The 19,700-nt window shown below is 42.3% G+C and overlaps 1 protein-coding gene across 1 annotated transcript; it reads right to left on the bottom strand.

The window, feature by feature from the left end:
• Positions 1-6,504: 6,504 nt before the first annotated feature.
• chrnb1l (cholinergic receptor, nicotinic, beta 1 (muscle) like) lies at positions 6,505-18,185 on the bottom strand (the record flags this gene model as incomplete). Its single annotated transcript, XM_079215292.1, has 11 exons — positions 6,505-6,645; positions 6,864-7,002; positions 12,613-12,791; positions 12,874-13,097; positions 13,518-13,703; positions 13,816-13,963; positions 14,154-14,262; positions 14,607-14,716; positions 15,100-15,144; positions 15,402-15,535; positions 18,086-18,185. 11 exons carry the CDS (start codon positions 18,183-18,185, stop codon positions 6,505-6,507), a joined length of 1,515 nt encoding a protein of 504 aa, XP_079071418.1.
• Between the last annotated feature and the right edge of the window lie 1,515 nt (positions 18,186-19,700).

The raw sequence follows: 19,700 nt of genomic DNA, 5'->3' as shown, positions 1-19,700 counted from the left end.
GTGTCCGCGTGCGCTTTGGGCTGTGTACCGGGGGTCTGCAGTCGGGGCTGGGCGTCCTAGTTGTGGGTGATGGTGTGAAGTGGGTGTGTAGTTATCATGCCTGCTGATGCATGGAGTGGCTCTGTGGTCGCTGCTGGGAAATGTTCCCTCTGCTTCCAGCAAAGCAACAGGTCGTCTCCGCACTCAGCACGCGCTCTTTATCACGTTTCGAGCCTTTTCAGCCGTGGCTGAACTCTTCAGTGACTTCTTTATACAAAATATCTTCAAATGTATAACTATAACTGCAAATATGTATATCTGAACATCTACGCTCCTTTTTAAATGTAATGGTAAAACCATTGAAAACATGGCAACTGGAGTTTGGATATTTTCCCAAATATAAACATCATGCCTATTGATGGAGGAAAGAAATAATGAATATAAGTACAATTGGGGAAGTTATAAAACTATTTAAGATGGAAATTTACGTGGGAATTATGGTTCAAGAGGTTTTAAGTGTTGTTTCTGTCCTCTTATGGAACTTATGGCCCCCAAGGTGCTTGAAATTAAAAAAAATATATATTTAAAATGAGCATAGATTAAAAAGTCCTTTAAAAATAGTTATTTAATGAATATTTAATATATAAGTGTAAGTTCTTAAACTGAATTGTATATATTCTATATTAAAAAAAAAATCTGCTGCACTGAAAAAAGGTTGAGAACCACTACAGTAGTCGATGCAGCCTTCAGATGCTAGATTGAAGCTATAACTCAGCTTCCTGTCACAGCACAAAGTACTATATTCTTTACCACAGATCACTAATCACTGGCTCTGAGCAGATTCATGGCCTCCCTGTTGTGAGAGTCATGTGGTAATGAGGTAAACTGCCAGACAAGAAACAAAAGATGAAATGTCAAGTCACGAGAGTGCTGCAGTAGATATGTGCAGCAGTGCAAAACTTTCTCCCTATACCCGCTGAAAACCTTTAGTGGTGTTTAGATATGCAGCAGGTGGCCTGGATTCCTCACCGTCCCAGAGGCCAACATCTGGGCCCTCCATCATATGGAGTCCAATCCAGCCAGGACTCACCTTCAGATCCACAAGTCTCTCCCATTGAACAGATGGTTTCTGACATGACCATAGTGGTATGGCACCATGGATTTTATTATAAAGCATTACATAGTTTGACCCACTTACATCTACTTGAAATCCTCTGTGTTGACAACTCTTGAGTCTGATTGGAGAACAATGTGGTTCAGATCTCAATGGATTCTGGGGCGTCCCGTGCAGGTTTGGAGTTGAGCTCTGACTGCAATGTGATGAAGAAGAAGAGGAAGAACATATCTGTCCTTTTCAGTCATCTGGAAAAGGATGACCTGCATTCCAGACCAAATTCTTATAATCCACAGTGTATTGAATTGAAGTGTGACTTCTGCATATTGCAATTTTCATTTTGCATTTACACACAGTGGAAGAAGATCTAAAACACAGAAAACAATGGCAGTGCAAATGGAAATGCACGTCATCCAAACACACAATTAGCAAAAGTGCAATGTGCTTTTTGTTTCATATGATCCAAAATAGTTTGTTTTATTTATGTCCATGCCTTATGTCTGTTTTATTGTTTCCTCATTTACACCTCTTGTTACTGACTAATACTTTACAACATATTTACTCCTTTAGCCCCTTCCTGCAATTAATGGGCAAAAACAAAGAGACAATAGCAAGCATTGTTCAAATCAGAGGTCAGACTTTTGGCGCTGCAGGGTGTGACTTCAGACTGTGGCTTAACAATAGGCCTACAGCGATGGAAGAGGAAGTAATAACCCATAAGCCTGGTGGAAGTTATCCCCACTGCCAGGTTAATGGGAATGTGCTCACCTACTGGCTGGATTTCCAACTTATTATTTAATGAGGCTTTAGCCTCATGTCCGTTACCCCTCTTTTCCTCCTCCACTCCTCACTGCTCTCACTTTCTCACATTCTTGCCCTTTCCTCCCCACCTTCACCCACCTCTTCTCTCACTATAACTCTTTCCCCCTCTACTGTATCCAGGCATTAGATATTAAGGCCTATAAGGATTTATTGAGGCCCACAAATGCCCCTTTGTTGCTGGGGGGCAATGACCCCACGGCTCAAGGAATCTGCTTCACTTTGATACAGAGGTAGAGGAGGAAGAGGAGGACGGCGATGGTGTGATGGTGAAAGACTTGTTGGGATCAAGGTAGGATGTGAAAAGATAGAAAGGAAAGGCGATGAGGAAAAACATATGAAAAAAGAGGCGTGCGCAAAGCGCTGGGTGAAGACGTATGAAGAGGAAGATGAGTAGGAAGAAGATCAAGGGGCAGTCCCAGCCCTATAGTGCTGTTGCCACAGGTAACCTGATTTATCTGATGCCCCTTTGGCTGCCTTTCCACCCAGGTCCTGGATTGTAAAGGACACAAAAAAAGAACATTGCTCCCCCCCCCTCCCTCCCTTTCACTACTTTCTTTTTTTTAAGCGTAAACACACATTTGTCTTGCTGGTTTAGCCGTTGCTTCACACTCAATAGGAGCTGGTAAAAGAAAGCAGCTAAATCAGCCCAAAGAAGGGCACTAACAACATTCTCTCGCGGGCTCTCCCTCCCACTCCCGAGGCCTCCTCTGGGGCTGAAGTGAGCGAGTGGAGTGCAAACCCAATGATTGAAGTCCTTTAAGTGCCCTTGGAAGTCACTGAGGCATTAGCAATAAAACACGCTGGGCCCGCGGCTTTACCCTGAAAAGCTCTCGCTGCACAAATGAGGGGGACGGCGCCCCTCTCTACATGTCGCCTGTCTTTTCCCTGCATAGTCTCCTTATGCAACAAGACTTGGCTTTTGTGCAGCAGCAGCAGGACGGGACCAATAGATTGTGTTCTTGGTCTTGTGGACTCACGAGAACTTGGCAAGTGCTCCGTGCAGGGTAGAAATTTATTAAGAGTTGGACACAATGAGTACAATCCCAGAGTCTGTGCCTTTACGCTGCGCCTCAGTAAGCAGGAAAATGGCTACAGTGTAACTGTGGAATGTATTATGTTGTGAACCTCGAACAAGCGCTCAGGTCATACTGCGATCGACGCGCACACACACTCCAGTCCAGTTGGTGGCGGTGATGAGCCGTGACGATGTCTTACAACCGGCGTAGGCCGGTAAAAAAGGGGGGAATATGTCATTATAACAAAGACAAACCCACTTCACTACAAAGACAATCTTTTACAACTCAAGGAACATCATCGTGGCTGATTGATTGAATTATTCCAAAAATATTTCAGACAGTGAAGGTCTCCATTTCACCACCAAGAGTCATTTTATGATTTAAAGGGGCTTCCATGTAACTACATTGAAGTATTTTTTAGCCCCTGCCATCATTACAGAGGCACATTGTGATCATATGATCATATTATCAATGCATGACCAGATATAGATCCTCTATAGATATAGATATAGTTTAGATCGATTTTATTTAAAAAATGATGACTCCAACAACATCAAAGGAGGCTGATGCCTACAAGTAAAACCTTCAAATCTTTAGATTTTGCAAGTTTTGTCCTCACTAGTGTGGAAAAATACTGTAGAGCAACCAATGCTTTTTTGTGTTTTATTTTTGCAGACAATCTGCCGTTCATGGGGTAGAAGAAGTGAAGGAGGATCTCAGCATACTATACAATGAGGTTTGGTCAACACACTATGCCTTTTTTCTTGACGTACTATGCTATGACAAATTTATGACTTTTTTAGAACTTCTATACGAGGACTTTATCTTTCACAACATTTACCACAATGCTGCTGGTTATGAGCAAAAACATCTGACCTCAGAGCTTCAGCACAGAGAAGATGCTCTCTCACTTGGTCTGTATAAAATTCCTCCATCTTTCCAGATGTCCTCCATTGAGGCCACATATGTTCAAGTGTGTGACAAATAAAAGCACCTGCCTGAACACGCAACACTACTGAGTTAAGTAGAACAATTTAAATAATATTCTTTACAGAATGTATAGTTGCAGTCAGCAACAACGTTGGAAAGTGGAGTATTGCTTAATGTTCATGAATAAAAGGACTAAAATACTCAAGATATGGTTCCCATTGACTCTGTGAACACCAGTCCACCTGCAACCGTCTTCAGAATTTTTACTTCCATTAATATCAAGTTGAAAGGTATGCACACCTTTGTGTATGAAATGAACAGTGGATATTTGCGCTTTTTCATTTAGAAATGGAGTAGAGAGGAGTGGATGTGACTTTGATTTTATAGTATTAGTTGTTTTGTATTTTGCATTGGCACACACAAGACTTGGCCCCTAATCTATCACCATATCCGTGATGTTGTATGGTTGACCATTGGTGCTTTCACAATGTTTTTTTATTTTTTATAATGAATCATCAGTAATGTGGAGAAAATAATAAAACAGCTCAAACAGCCTGGTAAGAATATTACACCACTTTACTGTAAAGCAGACTTTTAAACCAGAAAAAGACAACGCTTATCCTACATTTGACATCCAAAATCATATCAGGGTATCAATGTAATATCAATATATTACTCAGTCATAACTCAGACCACTCCAATATTCAACTTCTTGATTTACAGTTGGAAACGTATGACAAAATCTGAATAATATGCCATGTTCCTTCTCACAATTTCTATTATTTTGTTTTGTATCATAATGAATATAAAATAATCTATGGAGAGGCCACACCCCTAGAAAATGTTTGACGCTTATGGTTATTATAAACAATGATATACATATCAGGGAGGTTATGTAGACTTCACAACTTATATTGCAGTTGATTCACACTAATTCATCATTAATGGCCTTAATGTTTCCACCTGTCCTGTAAAATGCATTTATCAGCGTTTTTGTAATTTATATTATACATACTGCTGTCCCTTTGGTAACTACACATTGTTTTCTCTATAATTTTCGCTTGAAAAATACTCAGTACTTTTCATTTGAGCAGTATAGAATTCACACGGGAGTATACACAAATAGACTTTACCATGTGTTATTTCATAATATGTTTTTTTAGGTCTCAAAATGACTTAATTAGTCTTGGCATTCAGAAAATTAAGTAAAAAAAATAAGTATAAAGAAAGAAAGAACAAAATCCACCCTGTTTCCTAATCCTGCCTGTATTACATAAACTACCAACCTCCCTCTAGTTTCCCTGAAGTTCTGTCCTGTTCTCAGAATGCTTTTTAAACTCTTTCATGTTCTATATTTCTTATTGTCCCATCTCTGAATTATATTCATTGCAATGCATGACCACGTGCTCCAGCTCCACTCTGTGCTTGTTCCTTTTAAACTGTCTTACCTGATCTGCCTTTTGCATTTTATAATGTATCCGCTTCCTTCTGCCAAGAGTACATTACGGCTGTTCCAATTCATGATTCTGGCTTCTCACCACGAGCGACTTCAATCATTTAGTTGTCATACTTTAAGAGCCTTCTTCGCCAAATGCATTTGCTTGTTCGTGACCTTTAACGCCCACACTGGCAGCGACCCAACAAACACTGTACTTCTTTACTCTTCCTCTAATCTAAAGAGCATGATGAGGACTCCTCTGCTGCTGCTGCTGAATCTGAGCAAAGGTTTGAATGACATTTGAGTCGAGTTTGGACAGATTCAGCGGCTGTGATGCTGACTGGGGACGTGCTGTGAGAGTGTGCACTTCAAGGTGTTTTCTGAGCAAATTCGCATTGCCGTCTCAGGGCCGGACAGGCTGAGTGTGTGTGTCTGTTATAAATCTGTTGTAAAAGGACTTGCGATGAAAGCCTTTATTCACATCAAATGTTTTACAGTGCTTCAATTTCTATCGCTTTAATTATATTAGGTTCCAACTCTCTGTGCAGCACTTCAAACCTTTTTACGTGATTAAAAATAGAGCTGTCGGTGAAGGTGTTGTAATAAGTGTTCAAAGAAGGACCGGTGAAACTTGGGGACCTGGGTTATTTTTGTGATCAACAGGAAGCCAAAGAGTTCAAGTCGCTCACAGTATGTTATCATAATGATGTGACTTATGTTTGAGGGAGGGGGCCCCAATACGAACAGGATTGCACCTTCTTATATTGATATGCAGTGGGAGACATTTCTCCTTCCAAAAGACTAAAGACATATCTGCTTCCATCAGCAGTGTCCTCATCTTTTGAATGGCCATCATGCTGCTGCCCTCTGCTGGCCACGGGCCAACACAACACTCACTCAGTGCAGTCGTAGGACGCCGGTCCACAAAGTACAGACGGCACAAACGGTCACTTACGAGAAATATGTATTTCAAGCAAACAATTATCACATAAATTAGACAAAACATAATGCAAAAGCAATGAGTGTTACCACATCTACCTTCTCTATGCATGGATTCTGTCCCCATGCTGGCTGTGTGCACACGCTTCTACTATCTGCAAACACAGCCTCGCAGGACATTTCACCGGCTCGCCACAGAAATATGGAATAGGTTATTTTAATAGAAAGTCAGTAAGAAGAAGTGGCGACCAAACGTGCTTCGTCTTCTAAGGGAAGGGGTTGTCGGGCGTGTAGTTGAAACTGGCGTCCAGGAACATGGCCAGGGTGCCCAGGGTGGTGATGATGACGAACAGCCACAGGAAGAGGCGGTCCACCACGAGGGCGATGAACTGCCAGTCCCCTGTAATCTGGAGAACACACACACACACACACACACACACACACACACACACACACACACACACACACACACACACACACACACACACACACACACACCAAAGCACATACTGTAAGCACTGAGTCAGCAATGTCCTGCATGTATGCAATGGCACATGGACATGTCAGGGCATGTTTGGAACACTCTGCAGACAGACAGAACAGCGAGCAGCACATTTCCTCTCACCGAGTCGTCCGTGTCCTGCTTCTTCAGCTGCTCCGCCATGTACGTCACCGCAGCGATGGCCGACTTCAGGTTGGGAGGGAGGATGAGACAGTAGCTGTCAGTGTCCGGGAGCCGCTGGAGCTGAACTGTGCTCTCGCACCTTTTAACACAGAAGTAAGGAAGTAGTGGAAAGTCTTTCAAACCTCTATCCAATTTTTAAAAAAAATGTTATGCACTTGCGCCATGTGCTGTTGATTCAACACGTCACACATCTGTCTTTATATTTACAATATATGCTCTATAGGCAAATCTAGTTTGAACAGTTTTTTGCATTTTGGGAAATACACTCATTCGCTTTCCGGCTAATACTAACAGTAATGATAATTATGTTGATAATAATAATAAGCAACAACTGCAACCAAGGTTTAATATATTTCTTTAGCTGTAGACTGACCACAGTTTAATATCAACTTCATAATTAATACTTCTTATGCTTTTCATTGTGTTGTAAGTGCCAACTTTGTGGCACCAAATCTCCTTCTATTACCTCCCTGTATTATAATTTTTTCTCCTTCATTTTAATCTATCCTATTGTATTTGTATTATTTTATTGTATTATGTGTAAACAAATAACATATATATATATATATATATATACACATATACAAAATATACATATAGGGAGGTGCAAATTACAAATGATATTTTATTTTTAATAAATAATGAATTATTAGAAAAGAAAATAAAACTGTATTGTATACTGTAAAGTATAAATAGAAAACATGTATTATTTTGGATTCCGATTATTTTTACGATTTATTCATCCATTGATTTTTATTTAATATTTAATAGTTTGTCTTACTGTGTCCATGTTTCCACTGTAATTAACAATAATACAATGCTCAAAAGAATACTATGCTGACACTAAGGTGCGTGTCCTCAGGATGAAGTGGAAAAAATGCTGCAACACCTCTCACGAACACTCAATAAGCTCAGATCTATGTTGCGTGTGTCATGAGTCACTAGGCCGCTCCCTCACGTGTCCTTGTGCGCGACAAGATCACGCAGCTCCTCTGAACGCTGAGTGACAGCAGCAGCACTGACGCAGGGGTGACGCTGACACAACGCCGGGTCAACATTCATGTGATGCCGTGACCTCTGACCCCTTCATTCTTCCCCTCACACAGCTGTTCCGCAAAGCAAAACACACGAGGAGCGAGAGTCTCATATGCGGCGTTCTTGCAGTGCCTTCATGCTTTTGTCTGAATAAATAACTTTGATATTACATCGGAGGCATTTAAAGAATCTCTACTTTCACGTGTCCTTGAAATCAGGAGGGAAAATATAATAACAACAGTAATAACGATTCTAATACAAGATACATGTCTCACCCTATGCCAGTCTTTGTTAACCAACCAGATGTTCATGTGGAAATAAAGAGTCACACAGAATGTGAGTGTGGCCTTCAAGACCCCCGCTCTTCGTTTATTTATGCATACTTGACCCAGCAGTATACTCTGCTCTTACAGGGCTCAGGCGCTCGTGTCTGACTATAGTCACACAGGTTGAAGCGAACACTTAAATAGAGTGATAATTGTTTGCCACAGATTCCACTTCCTGCTGCTGCCCTGTGCTTCCCATTGTCGTCCCGTCACCCCTCACCTCTTGTGAAAACTTGGATGTGTTTTGCATTCCCTCGGTGTCAGCGTAACATTACATTTTTTACTTTATACAATGGTCTCTTTTCTTTTTTTGTGTGCGTATTTTAAGTTGTTTTTTTCCGCACTGCGCCGATCCAAATGAAACAAAAATGTTTAACACATAAACATATTTAATCAGCATCATGAACTAGCGGACCGGTTGCTGTGGTTTCTGCTGTCGCATGATTGTTTTTGCAGCTATAGAATACTTTACGCTTACGTCTTTTACACAAAATGGAACATACAGCAGCAGATACAATAAATTGTAACAGACAATGAAGAAGGGAGATAAGCTGATGCGTTGCACAAGGAATATAACAACCAGATTTGCACAGTATATAACTCTCTCTCATTTTTAACATACATGTCAGTAAAAGCAGGCTCTACACAGATCGCCTTTAAACCACGGTCAGTAACTTAAATAATTCAGTGCCTTTATTTCTTTGTTGGTGCAGTTGCTTGTTTTGTTGTCTCGAGTGCATTGCTTTCCTCAATTGTACATGCATGTTCTGTGCTTTCTCCCAGTTTTGCATTATTCATTTGTACATCAATTTGCTTCGTTGTCGGCTTTGCTCACACGCTAACGCTCTCCGGAATATAAAAACATTGGCGGCAGATAGAAGTCTGCGTGTCCCCTCCTAAAGGAGCCTGGCTCGACACCACGGAGCACCTGTCGGAATGGCACTTCAGTGCACGTTCACAGTATGTCGTGTATATGGGGTGTGCATGATGTTATGAATGTGCATAACCTCCGTCAGCGGCGAGAGGGGAAGGCGTCGGTGAAGAAGTGGGGCGACTTATCGGAGTCCCAGGGAGACGGTGTGACAGACAGATGGATTCGCGGGACAATAAAAATGAGCGACCAATGGGCTCCTGCAGGAATGGTGTGTGAGTGTGTCTCTTTGTGTGTGTGTGTGTGGGGGGTGGGGGGGGGCACGGCTCAGGACAGAGCTATGTGGCGCTCTACATGCTGCATGCCATCCACATTCCACGGCTTGTATTCATTACTGCAGATACATGGAGCCTCAATACGCCTGATTAAAAATCTACATATAAGCAAATCTGGCTTCTCAGTAGGTCTCTGACAGAATAACAAGACAAAGAGAGATAAATAAAGATAACGGCGACGCGACATGGACCAGGGATGCCCGACCGCCGTCTCTGCCCCGATCACTCATCACTGGCCTTCCCTTCCACTCATGCAGCCTTATCTATTCCTAACGCTGCCTCCACCTCCTTTCGCTGGGATTACCCCCTAATGTCCAAACTAAACAGAGGCTTAGTGGCTGGCGACTGTGGATGCGGGTGTGGGCTTAGCCGGGGCTGAATATGATGCCTTTGGAACGGGATGAGAGATGCCCAGCAAAGGGCCTTCTTCAGGGGACTGCGGAGCCGTTTATGATGCCAGTGCTTGGGTGGCAAGGCTGAGGGCCTACTGGCAGATTAGCCAGAGTGAAGTCAGCATGGTTGGAGGGACAGTACAGTAAGCAACACATTATTGCAATTTGTTTTGCACAATGACCATCTCACCAGGATGTGCTTGTCTACCAGGGCATATGTTCACGAGTAGTCTTCAGTAAAAAATGTAATAAAAACTCTCACATATTTAAGCTATTGTTGATACGTGTTATAACGTATAGTTGTTTGCACATCTTTTTTTGCTGAGCTGCCGTAACAGAGCAATGTCCGGCTGTGATTAGTGCTCTATTTATCTCGCTTTCTTTAGATAACAAGTCGATGGACGGTAGTGACTCACGCTCTGCTCAGCTCATTAAAGCCTTAATTAAAGGAACAGCGTGTAGGATTTAATGGTATCTAGTGGTGTGTTGCAGATCGCAATCAACTAAATAGCCTTCAGCTCAGCCCCGCGCCCATGTAATGGATGAGACTGCGGACAGAGCCGATTGAATGAGGTTTTGACCATTGTTTGCATGTTCATGTGCGTTGAACATATGTATTGATCAAGTTTGGGCTTTTTACCCGTGAGTGTAATATCTCAGTAACAGTAACATGAGCGAAGTTGTCGTAACTCAAGTAATCCTCAATTCACCAATCTCCACCACGGCCTTATGTTTGTGTGTGTGTGTGTGTGTGTGTGTGTGTGTGTGTGTGTGTTGTGTGTGTGTGTTTGTGTGTGTGTTTGTGTGTGTGTGTGTGTGTGTAAGCTCAGCCCCGACGGAGAGAGCAGAGGAGATTTAATTATGTTAAACATTACAAAGTACTAATACAAACACCAGTAATGTCAGGGCTTATCAATACTCTTCGAACCTAACGATTCTTAAGGTTCAGGTGATTCTACACTGATTAAAACCAGGGCTCTCAAGTTTTTAAGACAGGCAAGAGTGACATATCCTCCTCCTCCTCCTTCTCCTCTTCCTCCTCCTCCTCCTCCTCCTCCTCCTCCTCCTCATTTCATTTCATTTCATTACATTTCACCAAGATACAACAGATACGTTTTTCTGATTGGCTATTCGTGTAGCCCATTTCTTTTTTTTTTGATTGGCTGATGAGTGGCACCTCGCGGCAGAAATCCAGGGGATTCGGGGGAGACGTGCTTGATTCCTCCATGGTGAGGGCAGCGCGACCAGGTCATGTTTGTGCGCTGCGGCACATTAAATAGCCTCGAGTTTTTTTTCAGCGTGAGAAATACGATGTGTGGCGGGAGGGCGTGACTTAAGACCGAAATGCGTGACAGTCACGCTCAATGCGTGACACTTGAGAGCCCTGCATTGGATTGCTGAAGCTTTTCGTTCCAAACCCCAACACTTCAACCTCGCGGTGGTGTTCGAGGTAAAGTCAGAGGATTCCCAAAATCACAATTATTCAGTCACGACAACACATTGAATATTTGTTTATTCAGCCCGGACCGAAGAGGTGACCCAACTTATGGCGGTCCAAGATTGTTCAGAACTCAGAAATCAGGATGTAGCAACACATGATAATAATAATAATTATAAAAACATAAATAATTGTGAATGACTGGTTTAATCCATTTGGTGTCATCCAGCTGAATCACTAAACCTTCTTTTCCATCTGTCAGAGGACCTTTCATGTGGCTGCATTAAAAATGTGATGCTGAAGTAAGTGCACATACTGTTGCTGCCCTTACAGGTTGGCTGTGCTGCTGTGACGATGGCTGTATTTCTGCCAAGTCTAGCACACTGTGTACCTTACTATAATAGCTTGTCTGGCATCAGATACAACATTCACTCTTTGGCACACTCTAAAATTAAGATTCATGCCCGAGCTGGATTTTATTAACATCAATAGAAATGGCTTTCTGCTAGTGTAGCGTCTTAGCAGTGGAAAAGAGGGTCTGAATCAGGATGAATGACTCTGATGGTTTTTTTTTCAGGTCTAGTGGTGCGTTTAAGAGTCTTGACAGGGAAGAATATAGGCACTATAACCTTTTTGGCAGTTAGCGTCTCCCAATAACTCAACCCAGGAGCTTGGTTTATCTTTGGAGCCTTTGCTCATTCTCAGTACTTTGTGGTTTATTAAACAGATTTAATTTTTCTTTGCGCACACAAGAAATGATAAATAAATGTGACACATTTATTATCGTGCTTTTACGAAGGCTGAACAAAATGCATTTTTTTTATTACATCTCTGTCTGTGTTTTACCCTTGTGGCCGCTGTAGTCTTTCTGTTGGTGCAACGGCCTTCAGATTTGGTCTCAGGAGGTTCAATATAATCAGAACACCATTATTCCACTTTAAATCTACATCGCGGGCTGTAATCAAACTTGTTACCATAATGGGAAGCCTAATTTTGAAAAGACCTAACACTTATTTTTAAGTTTTCCAGAAGGTTTTTAAATACTTTTACGAAACGAAATCAGTATTAAAAAATCAACGTGTACAGGTAGAGGTCATTGAATTGATAAATGATGTAAAAAGCGAAAGTTTATTTAGGCTAAATTATTTTAAAGGATGTTGCGCACAAAATTATCTTTTGTTTGTTTTTGTTTATTTCCTTTGATGACCAGAATAACTTGTCCCCAGTTAGTCAGCTCATGGAAAACACTGTAGCCAATGAGACACCAAAAATGCTTCAGCTGATTGACTTACCGGCCCCTCCAGGGTATGACGAGTTCAGGGTTGATCTTTCGGAAGAAGTACTCTCCTCCAGGCTGCCTGCCGTTGAAGCCCTGGATGGGCGAGTCATCACCGGACTCCTCCTTCAACAGAGGCTCCTCTGGGTTTGGCCTCGCCATGCCGATGTATTTGGGAAGGAAGTGAATGAACACCTGCCCATTTGAAGTAAATACATCTGATAAATCAGGCTCCTCAACGGTTGGTGCACAGTGAATTTGTTCAACCTCGCCTCACCTTTCGAACCCAGCTCGGCATGATATGTGTGCTGGGAGTTCGGTGGTGCAGATTGAGGACAACTACGCTAAGGATGACAGAGAAAGTGACCAGGACCATGGTGAACATGACGTAGTTGACAATAATTGGGATGCCGAGGGAAGTCTCGGGGACCCTGTCAGCCAGCAGAAGCATGAAAACAGTCAGAGCGATGAGGACAGAAATGGAGAGAGTCATCTTCTCTCCTGCAGACAAAAGGAAGAAGCAGCAAATATTACTCTGTGGCTTATATTTCATGTTGACAAGGGAAAACTCTAAGATATGCTTATAAGACCTTTCGCTGTGGCAATTGAGGAATTGGCTTTGTTTTTAAAAATGTTTGACAAAGGCTTGTTTGATAAAATTCAGCAATTATTCAACATCGATCTAGTTGGTTCTTGTTGAATCTATATTTTCTTGTGCTATGTCAGTGAAACATCGTCTTAATATCCAGCCACACATCAATGCATAGTACATCAACACACTCCTACAAAGGCTGCCCTGCCTCATGAAGTAGTCTGTACTAGACGCATGCTTCCTGTCATGACATTAGACGTCTCCCTTCCTACATTCCATCTTGGTGCTGATGTGTAGTTACAGTATCGGAGCATGTCGGATGTGCTGACCTGCCCCAGGGGGTAAGTAGAAGACAAATATAGCCAACACGCTGGTGAGGATGCAGGGCACGATGATGTTGATGATGTAGAAAAGAGGCTTCCTCTCTATGATGAGGTAGAAGGTGATGTCCTCGTACAGGTCCTCCTTAACGTTCTTTCTGGAGGGTTTGTGACAGATGGCCCACTCTCCGTTTTCTGGGGAGAAAAAGACACACAATAGACACAATATTTAAAGCATGCATTCATATGGTGGTAAAGAAATGGGGTGGGAAAATGGCTTCCGTATGAGGTCAGTGCAGGCACCAACCAGTGAAAGCGTTCTCATCGATAACAATCTCCTGAATCTCTTTGCCTTCGTCGTCCAGAAAGTACTGCAGCTCCACCTCAGAGGCGTCGTAGGTGTACGAGCGGAAAACCATGCTGCAGTTCTGCCAGTCAAACGGGAAGTATGACACCTGTGGGAGTGGACATTAACAAATGCTTCATCGTTTCCTGAAGGGGAGTTTTCACATATGCATATTTCTGGATGAAGTTCCATGAAAATATGAGATCAAGTTAAACCTAAGGTATTATTGCATCTTTAACAGTGGTACAATCAGGCCATACATTGGCCTCCCTCGCTTGCCATACACCTTGAGACAGTACCTCTAGAGAGCAGGAGCTGCGGAAGATAGCGGGCGGAAGCCAGTTGACTGTCCCGTCACTGTAAACCAGCACGTTGACGTACAGAGCCACGTCGAACTGACCGTCGTTACTGTCGGGAGAGACAGAGCTCATATCTTAGACATGTTAGTACTCCCCCCCCCCCCCCCCCCCGAAAACAAAAACAATACACACAATAAACAAAGTTTGAAATGATTGCATTATTTTCTTTTAAAGTTTTCAATAGATATTGCTTTTCTATCTATATCGTAAATTATTTTGACGAGAATGGTGTCGTAAAAATCTGATATTGCGCCAGCCATGTTCCATTTCTGTCAATAGATCTAAATCCTGCACACTGGTCCTTGAAATATTTCAATCTTGATTGACATTGCCGTCTCTAGAGACACGCTGCTGCTGTATGTTTGCATTGTTGGCAATATGGATGACACTCACTTGTTTATGAGGTAGATGTCAGGACGCCACACCTTGTTCGCAGGAATCCTCAAAATCTCAATGTCGTCATAGTCCGCTGGTTTCCATGACAACCTGTAGTCTGTCCATGCCTGGAAAGGAAGGAAGGGAGGAAGGAAGGAAGGACGGACGGGAGGGAGGGAGTAAAAAGAAAAGTGAATAATAGGCACGAAGGAGCAGACAAGAATGAAATCATTACTACTACCCTGATGTCTCTGTCATCTACATCCTAGTTTATCCCGTCTTTGGTAAGTCATCTAAACCCCGCTGATCTAGATGGCCATACCCAAGCCGTCCAGAATTCAAATTAGCGAGGGAGGAGGGGCCGAAATGAAAGAGCGAGACAGAGCACGAGAGTGATACAGCAGGAAATGATTGGTGGTCATAAAAAGTGACAAATCCATTTGAGGGCAGAGCGACATGCGAGCAGGCGAGCCAGGCTCAGTGATGAAGATGAATACTTTCATCCTCATACCAGGTTCATGAACACGTTGGTCGTCATCTCTTCGTTCTTCTCATTCTGTGGCGATATATAGAGGGAGAGAAAGAGACGTGAGGAGACGTGGTCAGGATGCCACTATATCTGCTTGTATACAACAGTGCTGCTACTTTCAATCCTGCTATATGGAATCTAATTTGGTATATGCACCCAGTGTAGTCTTATGTGTGTGTGTGTGTGTGTGTGTGTGTGTGTGTGTGTGTGTGTGTGTGTGTGTGTGTGTGTGTGTGTGTGTGTGTGTGTGTGTGTGTGTGTGTGTGTGTGTGTGTTGTATTTACCAGGCTGACGAGCTGTGAGAGCGTCATCCCTACTCGAACCATCACCTTCTCCTCCCAGTAAGGAGCCGGTCTGACTTTTAAGTTGTAGTTCTCAAACAGCTTTCGATGGAGCCTGCGCTCTGTTTCTGAGGCTCCTGGTGAAATGGTCGATGCAGAGAAACAGACATGATGAGGGGGCAGAGATGCCGACTGAATGGAGTGCCACCGCCAGCACCCGTGAAATAAAAGATGATTGAACAAATGCAATAAAGAGATGATAAGAGTAAGGGAAGAAGGATGAGCTTTTCTTTTTTTTCTTTTTTGTGTGTGAAATGTACTAAAAAAAACTTGACCAAATGATGTAAAATTGACATTTTTAATGTAAAATATGTTAAGACTTTCCCATGCTTTTAGGCAAGATATGTTACTTTTTGACATTGTAATTTAATTTACACATAATGATAGAAGAAGCATGAAATAAACTGTCTAGCACAAGGTGGAGGAAACACAGCCTCCAGCCGCCTGTCAGTTTTCTTATTGTGTTGAACCCCTTTAAAGTCCTCACGAAAAAAAAGTAATGGAAAAAAGGTATTTGCATTTGTGTGTGTGTGTGTGTGTGTGTGTGTGTGTGTTGGTATACCAACATGTCAATTTGTTGACATTATATCAGTAATATTACCAGAACTAGTATTATTTCCATGTATTTATTCTTGCATATTTATCTCAGGAATCGTGAAAAATCATTCGGATTTTTTTTCATCAAATATATAACATTCAACCGATTATATTAAAAACAGTGAATGTTTTAATTTCAGAAAAACATATTTTGACAGTAAAACATCATATTTAGGAAATTATGTAGGCCTATTTAATTAATTAACATTAAATGTATCACACAAACAATGAATGCTCACAATTGTTTTCCCCTTATTGGACTTTTTTTGTACCGAGTTACTTAATTATGTTCAGGAAATCCTCTGAAACTAAGATTTAAAAGAAAAGAAAACATGCCTACCATTTAAAATCAGATCAATCCTGATATCTGGAGTTACTTTTTTAGTTATTTCCTTGACTGAAACTCTGTTTCTGACTATGTAAATATTGTATTTATTTGCTTTTTTATAATTCCCCGTCTTTTCACATCATACATCTCTATATTGCTATATTGTTACTTTGTGTGTGTAAATCTTTTCCGTGTCAATGTGTCTTATTCTTGCTGTCCAAATAAAGTTTGATCGATCGATGAAGAATACACCTCGCACAAACAGCAAGAGGATCAAAGCAGAACAAAAGCAGCGCTATGATTTATGAGTAAATGTTATATTTTACATGTTGAAATGAGACAAAGCACAGCACAACCAAAGCACATGCCACTGACACCCAGAATACAGCATGTTGGTTCTCATGGATCAGTGAGCCAGACCTACAGTGGGTAGAGATTCAACTCCGATGATGCCTGCTAAAAATATACTGTGGATGCTCATGTCTACTCAGTATCGGTGGACTGATTCAGATTCTAATAGTGTCATGCAAACAGCACAGTATATAATATCACGTTCTCATGTGGACATGTGTTGTTCGGTACCATTCTGTTCACCTTGCAGAGGAACTCCAGCAACAGAACCTTTTCAGTATTTCGCACTCCGCTTCCGAAGATGCTGTCAGTACCGACTGACTTTCATTCCACACGTGACAAAACAACATGTGGAACAGACAGGGAAGGACAGACAGGGCACGCAGTAGAAGCAGTCAGCGGGGCAGGTGCTGGTGTACGATGGGTAGCAAAGGTGACTGAGCTAATGTAATTGATATGCAGCAGGGGGATGGGATCAAAGGCATGTCTCGGATACCGGCTCCATCGGGGACACAAATAGACTCTGATTAACAAACAATGGTGCGTTAATATGGCTCATTATATGTTCCAGAATAAGGTGGTCTTGGTTATTTTTTTTCAATTTCCAAGCTAATCAAGTTAAACATCTATTAGTATTCCCCCTCTGTGTATTTCATCTCTCTCTCTCTCTCTCTCTCTCTCTCTCTCTCTCTCTCTCTCTCTCTCTCGCTCTCTCTCTTTCTCTCTCTCTCTCTCTCTCTCCATTCTTCTTTAGGGAAATGCAGGAACAATACCCATCAACCCCTGTGGAGGTCAACAACCGGAGAAGGACAGCTTTTCCTTTCCACTCCCATTGAGGGGTCGAAAGGTCAAAGTCAAAGACCATCAGCTGATCTCAGATAAGAACTAGTCATCCCAAATCGATTCTAATTATGATTTTATCAACACATACAAAATCTATACCAATTTAACTGAGCTGACGGAGTGCAGAGGATGTCAAACGCTTGATTCGATGACTGTAGTTATACTGAGTGCAAAAATGCTTCAATTTAAAAGTGTATGCTTGAAAACGGAGGTGGAAGAGATTCTCCTCTGGACAGCCAAACAGGAAATAGGTAGAGGTGTTAGCACAGATATAGGAATGTGAGGGTAGGTAGCCAATAAGTGCAGGGCCAAAAGGGCCACAAGTCAATGGTTTCTTTCTGCGCCATCTTTTGCTGCCACTGTGCAACCTCTCATTTAAAATGGCACAGGACCAGTATATTAGTTTGGTTACAGTAAAAAAGAAGTTGATATTAGTGCCTCACATCCAAATTCTTGGATGAAGGGAAATCCACACAAACGCAGCCAGCATTCCATGAAGCGTCCTTACCGGTAAGCGTGAGACAAAGGCAGCTGCATACGATGACGAACACGCTCATCCTCGCATGAACGATCACGCTCATCTTCATTTGTCCGATCGTGACGGTCATCACATCTTACGCTTTTGTGTCCAGTCAGAAGCCCCGCTCTCTGCTATATCGCCACTTTGACCCCTCTGCGTCCTTCACCTGGAATCTGGACAGGTCCTGAAAAGACACACCTTTCGACTGCTTAGCTACATGCACACCTTCAGTTAGGAGTACAGCTGGTCGGCACCTTCAGCAGCTCACACTGTTCAGCTCTTCTCCTGTCCCTTCGTCTCTTTGGTGCCACGGCTCCATGGGTGAAACCACGGCCTGATTGGGCGCGCACGTTGGGAGTGACGAGAGGGCGGAATGTGTTTGTACTGGGAAGCCTATGGTGCACCTGTTGGTGCTCGCCAATCTGTGGTTTGCACTGTTGGGATGGTGGGTGGGAGGACGAGGTAGCGGAGGGGGGGTGGGACGGGTGTGAAGGAATGTCAATGAGCTATGACAATGGAGATATTTTAGGGGGGAGAAAAAGTGGGTGGAGTCGGTTTGGGGCTAAAGTGGTTAATAGGTGGTACTCTTGCTTATTTCACTTTCCATGCTTCTTCATCCTGTGATTGACCTCTCCTCCTATTTTGTCTTGGAAAATAAAATCTCCTCTACCTTTCATCCCTTCGCTCATTTGTTTCCTGCCTCGGTCCTTTGGTGCGGTGACATCGCTCCCAATGGGCTCCGTTGTGTCTGTCAACAATAGTGGAATTCATGCTGTGTATTATATCTCGGGGTAGAGTAGGCTTTCAAATGTTCAACTGTTTAGCTTTAAAAATCTAACTTAACAGAATTGAGTTGATGGGTTGTGGGTTTGATTGTCATATTATTTTCCAGGAAGAATTGTAAACAGCTAAAGGAAGATATAGTGCTGGGTATCGTTTAAACGACAACCAATATCAGTACCCTTTGAGTGATATAGATACCAATAGAATACTTAATTTGATACCTTTTTTTTTCTTATACTTCCTCCGATGTGAATGGAATGGAACCATCCAGTTGCGTAAAATGCCACCACCAGCGTAATATTTGTTAAATGCCACAGGTGTGTACTGTGGCCATACTTTTTAACGGCCTAGACGACACCATAGACCGCATTGGTTGTCGCTGTGGTAGTGGGCCAATCACATGGTAAATCGAAGAACGCTTGCAGCGATTGGCTGCGAGCAAAACTACACATACAGAAATGTTTTATAGATCTGGGTACAAAAAGGATTTAATGCAGGTGTCATCTGACTGAAGTCTTGGTACTACTTATGACTGGTTTACTTCGGTCTATACCGATAACCAATACCATTACGTTTCCAGGAACAAAATTAAAGTCACTATGTGTAGAATTTTAAGATCCCAAACTTCCAATTGGAGCTTCCCAATTGTACAATGCAATAAAAGAAAGACACTGTGTCAGACAGCAATATTCATAGAGAGAGAGTGGGATGGGGTGAAGGAAAAACAATGATTATGATAATGCCCCATGGATCTGACCTGGGTCATGTAGATGAATGGTCTGTAAGCAGCACATAGATTGGACCAACCTCGGTCCAGACT

This window comes from Taurulus bubalis, assembly GCF_910589615.1.
Source record: "Taurulus bubalis genome assembly, chromosome: 3".
NCBI lineage: Eukaryota > Metazoa > Chordata > Actinopteri > Perciformes > Cottidae > Taurulus > Taurulus bubalis.
This window is presented reverse-complemented; position numbering and strand designations above follow the sequence as displayed.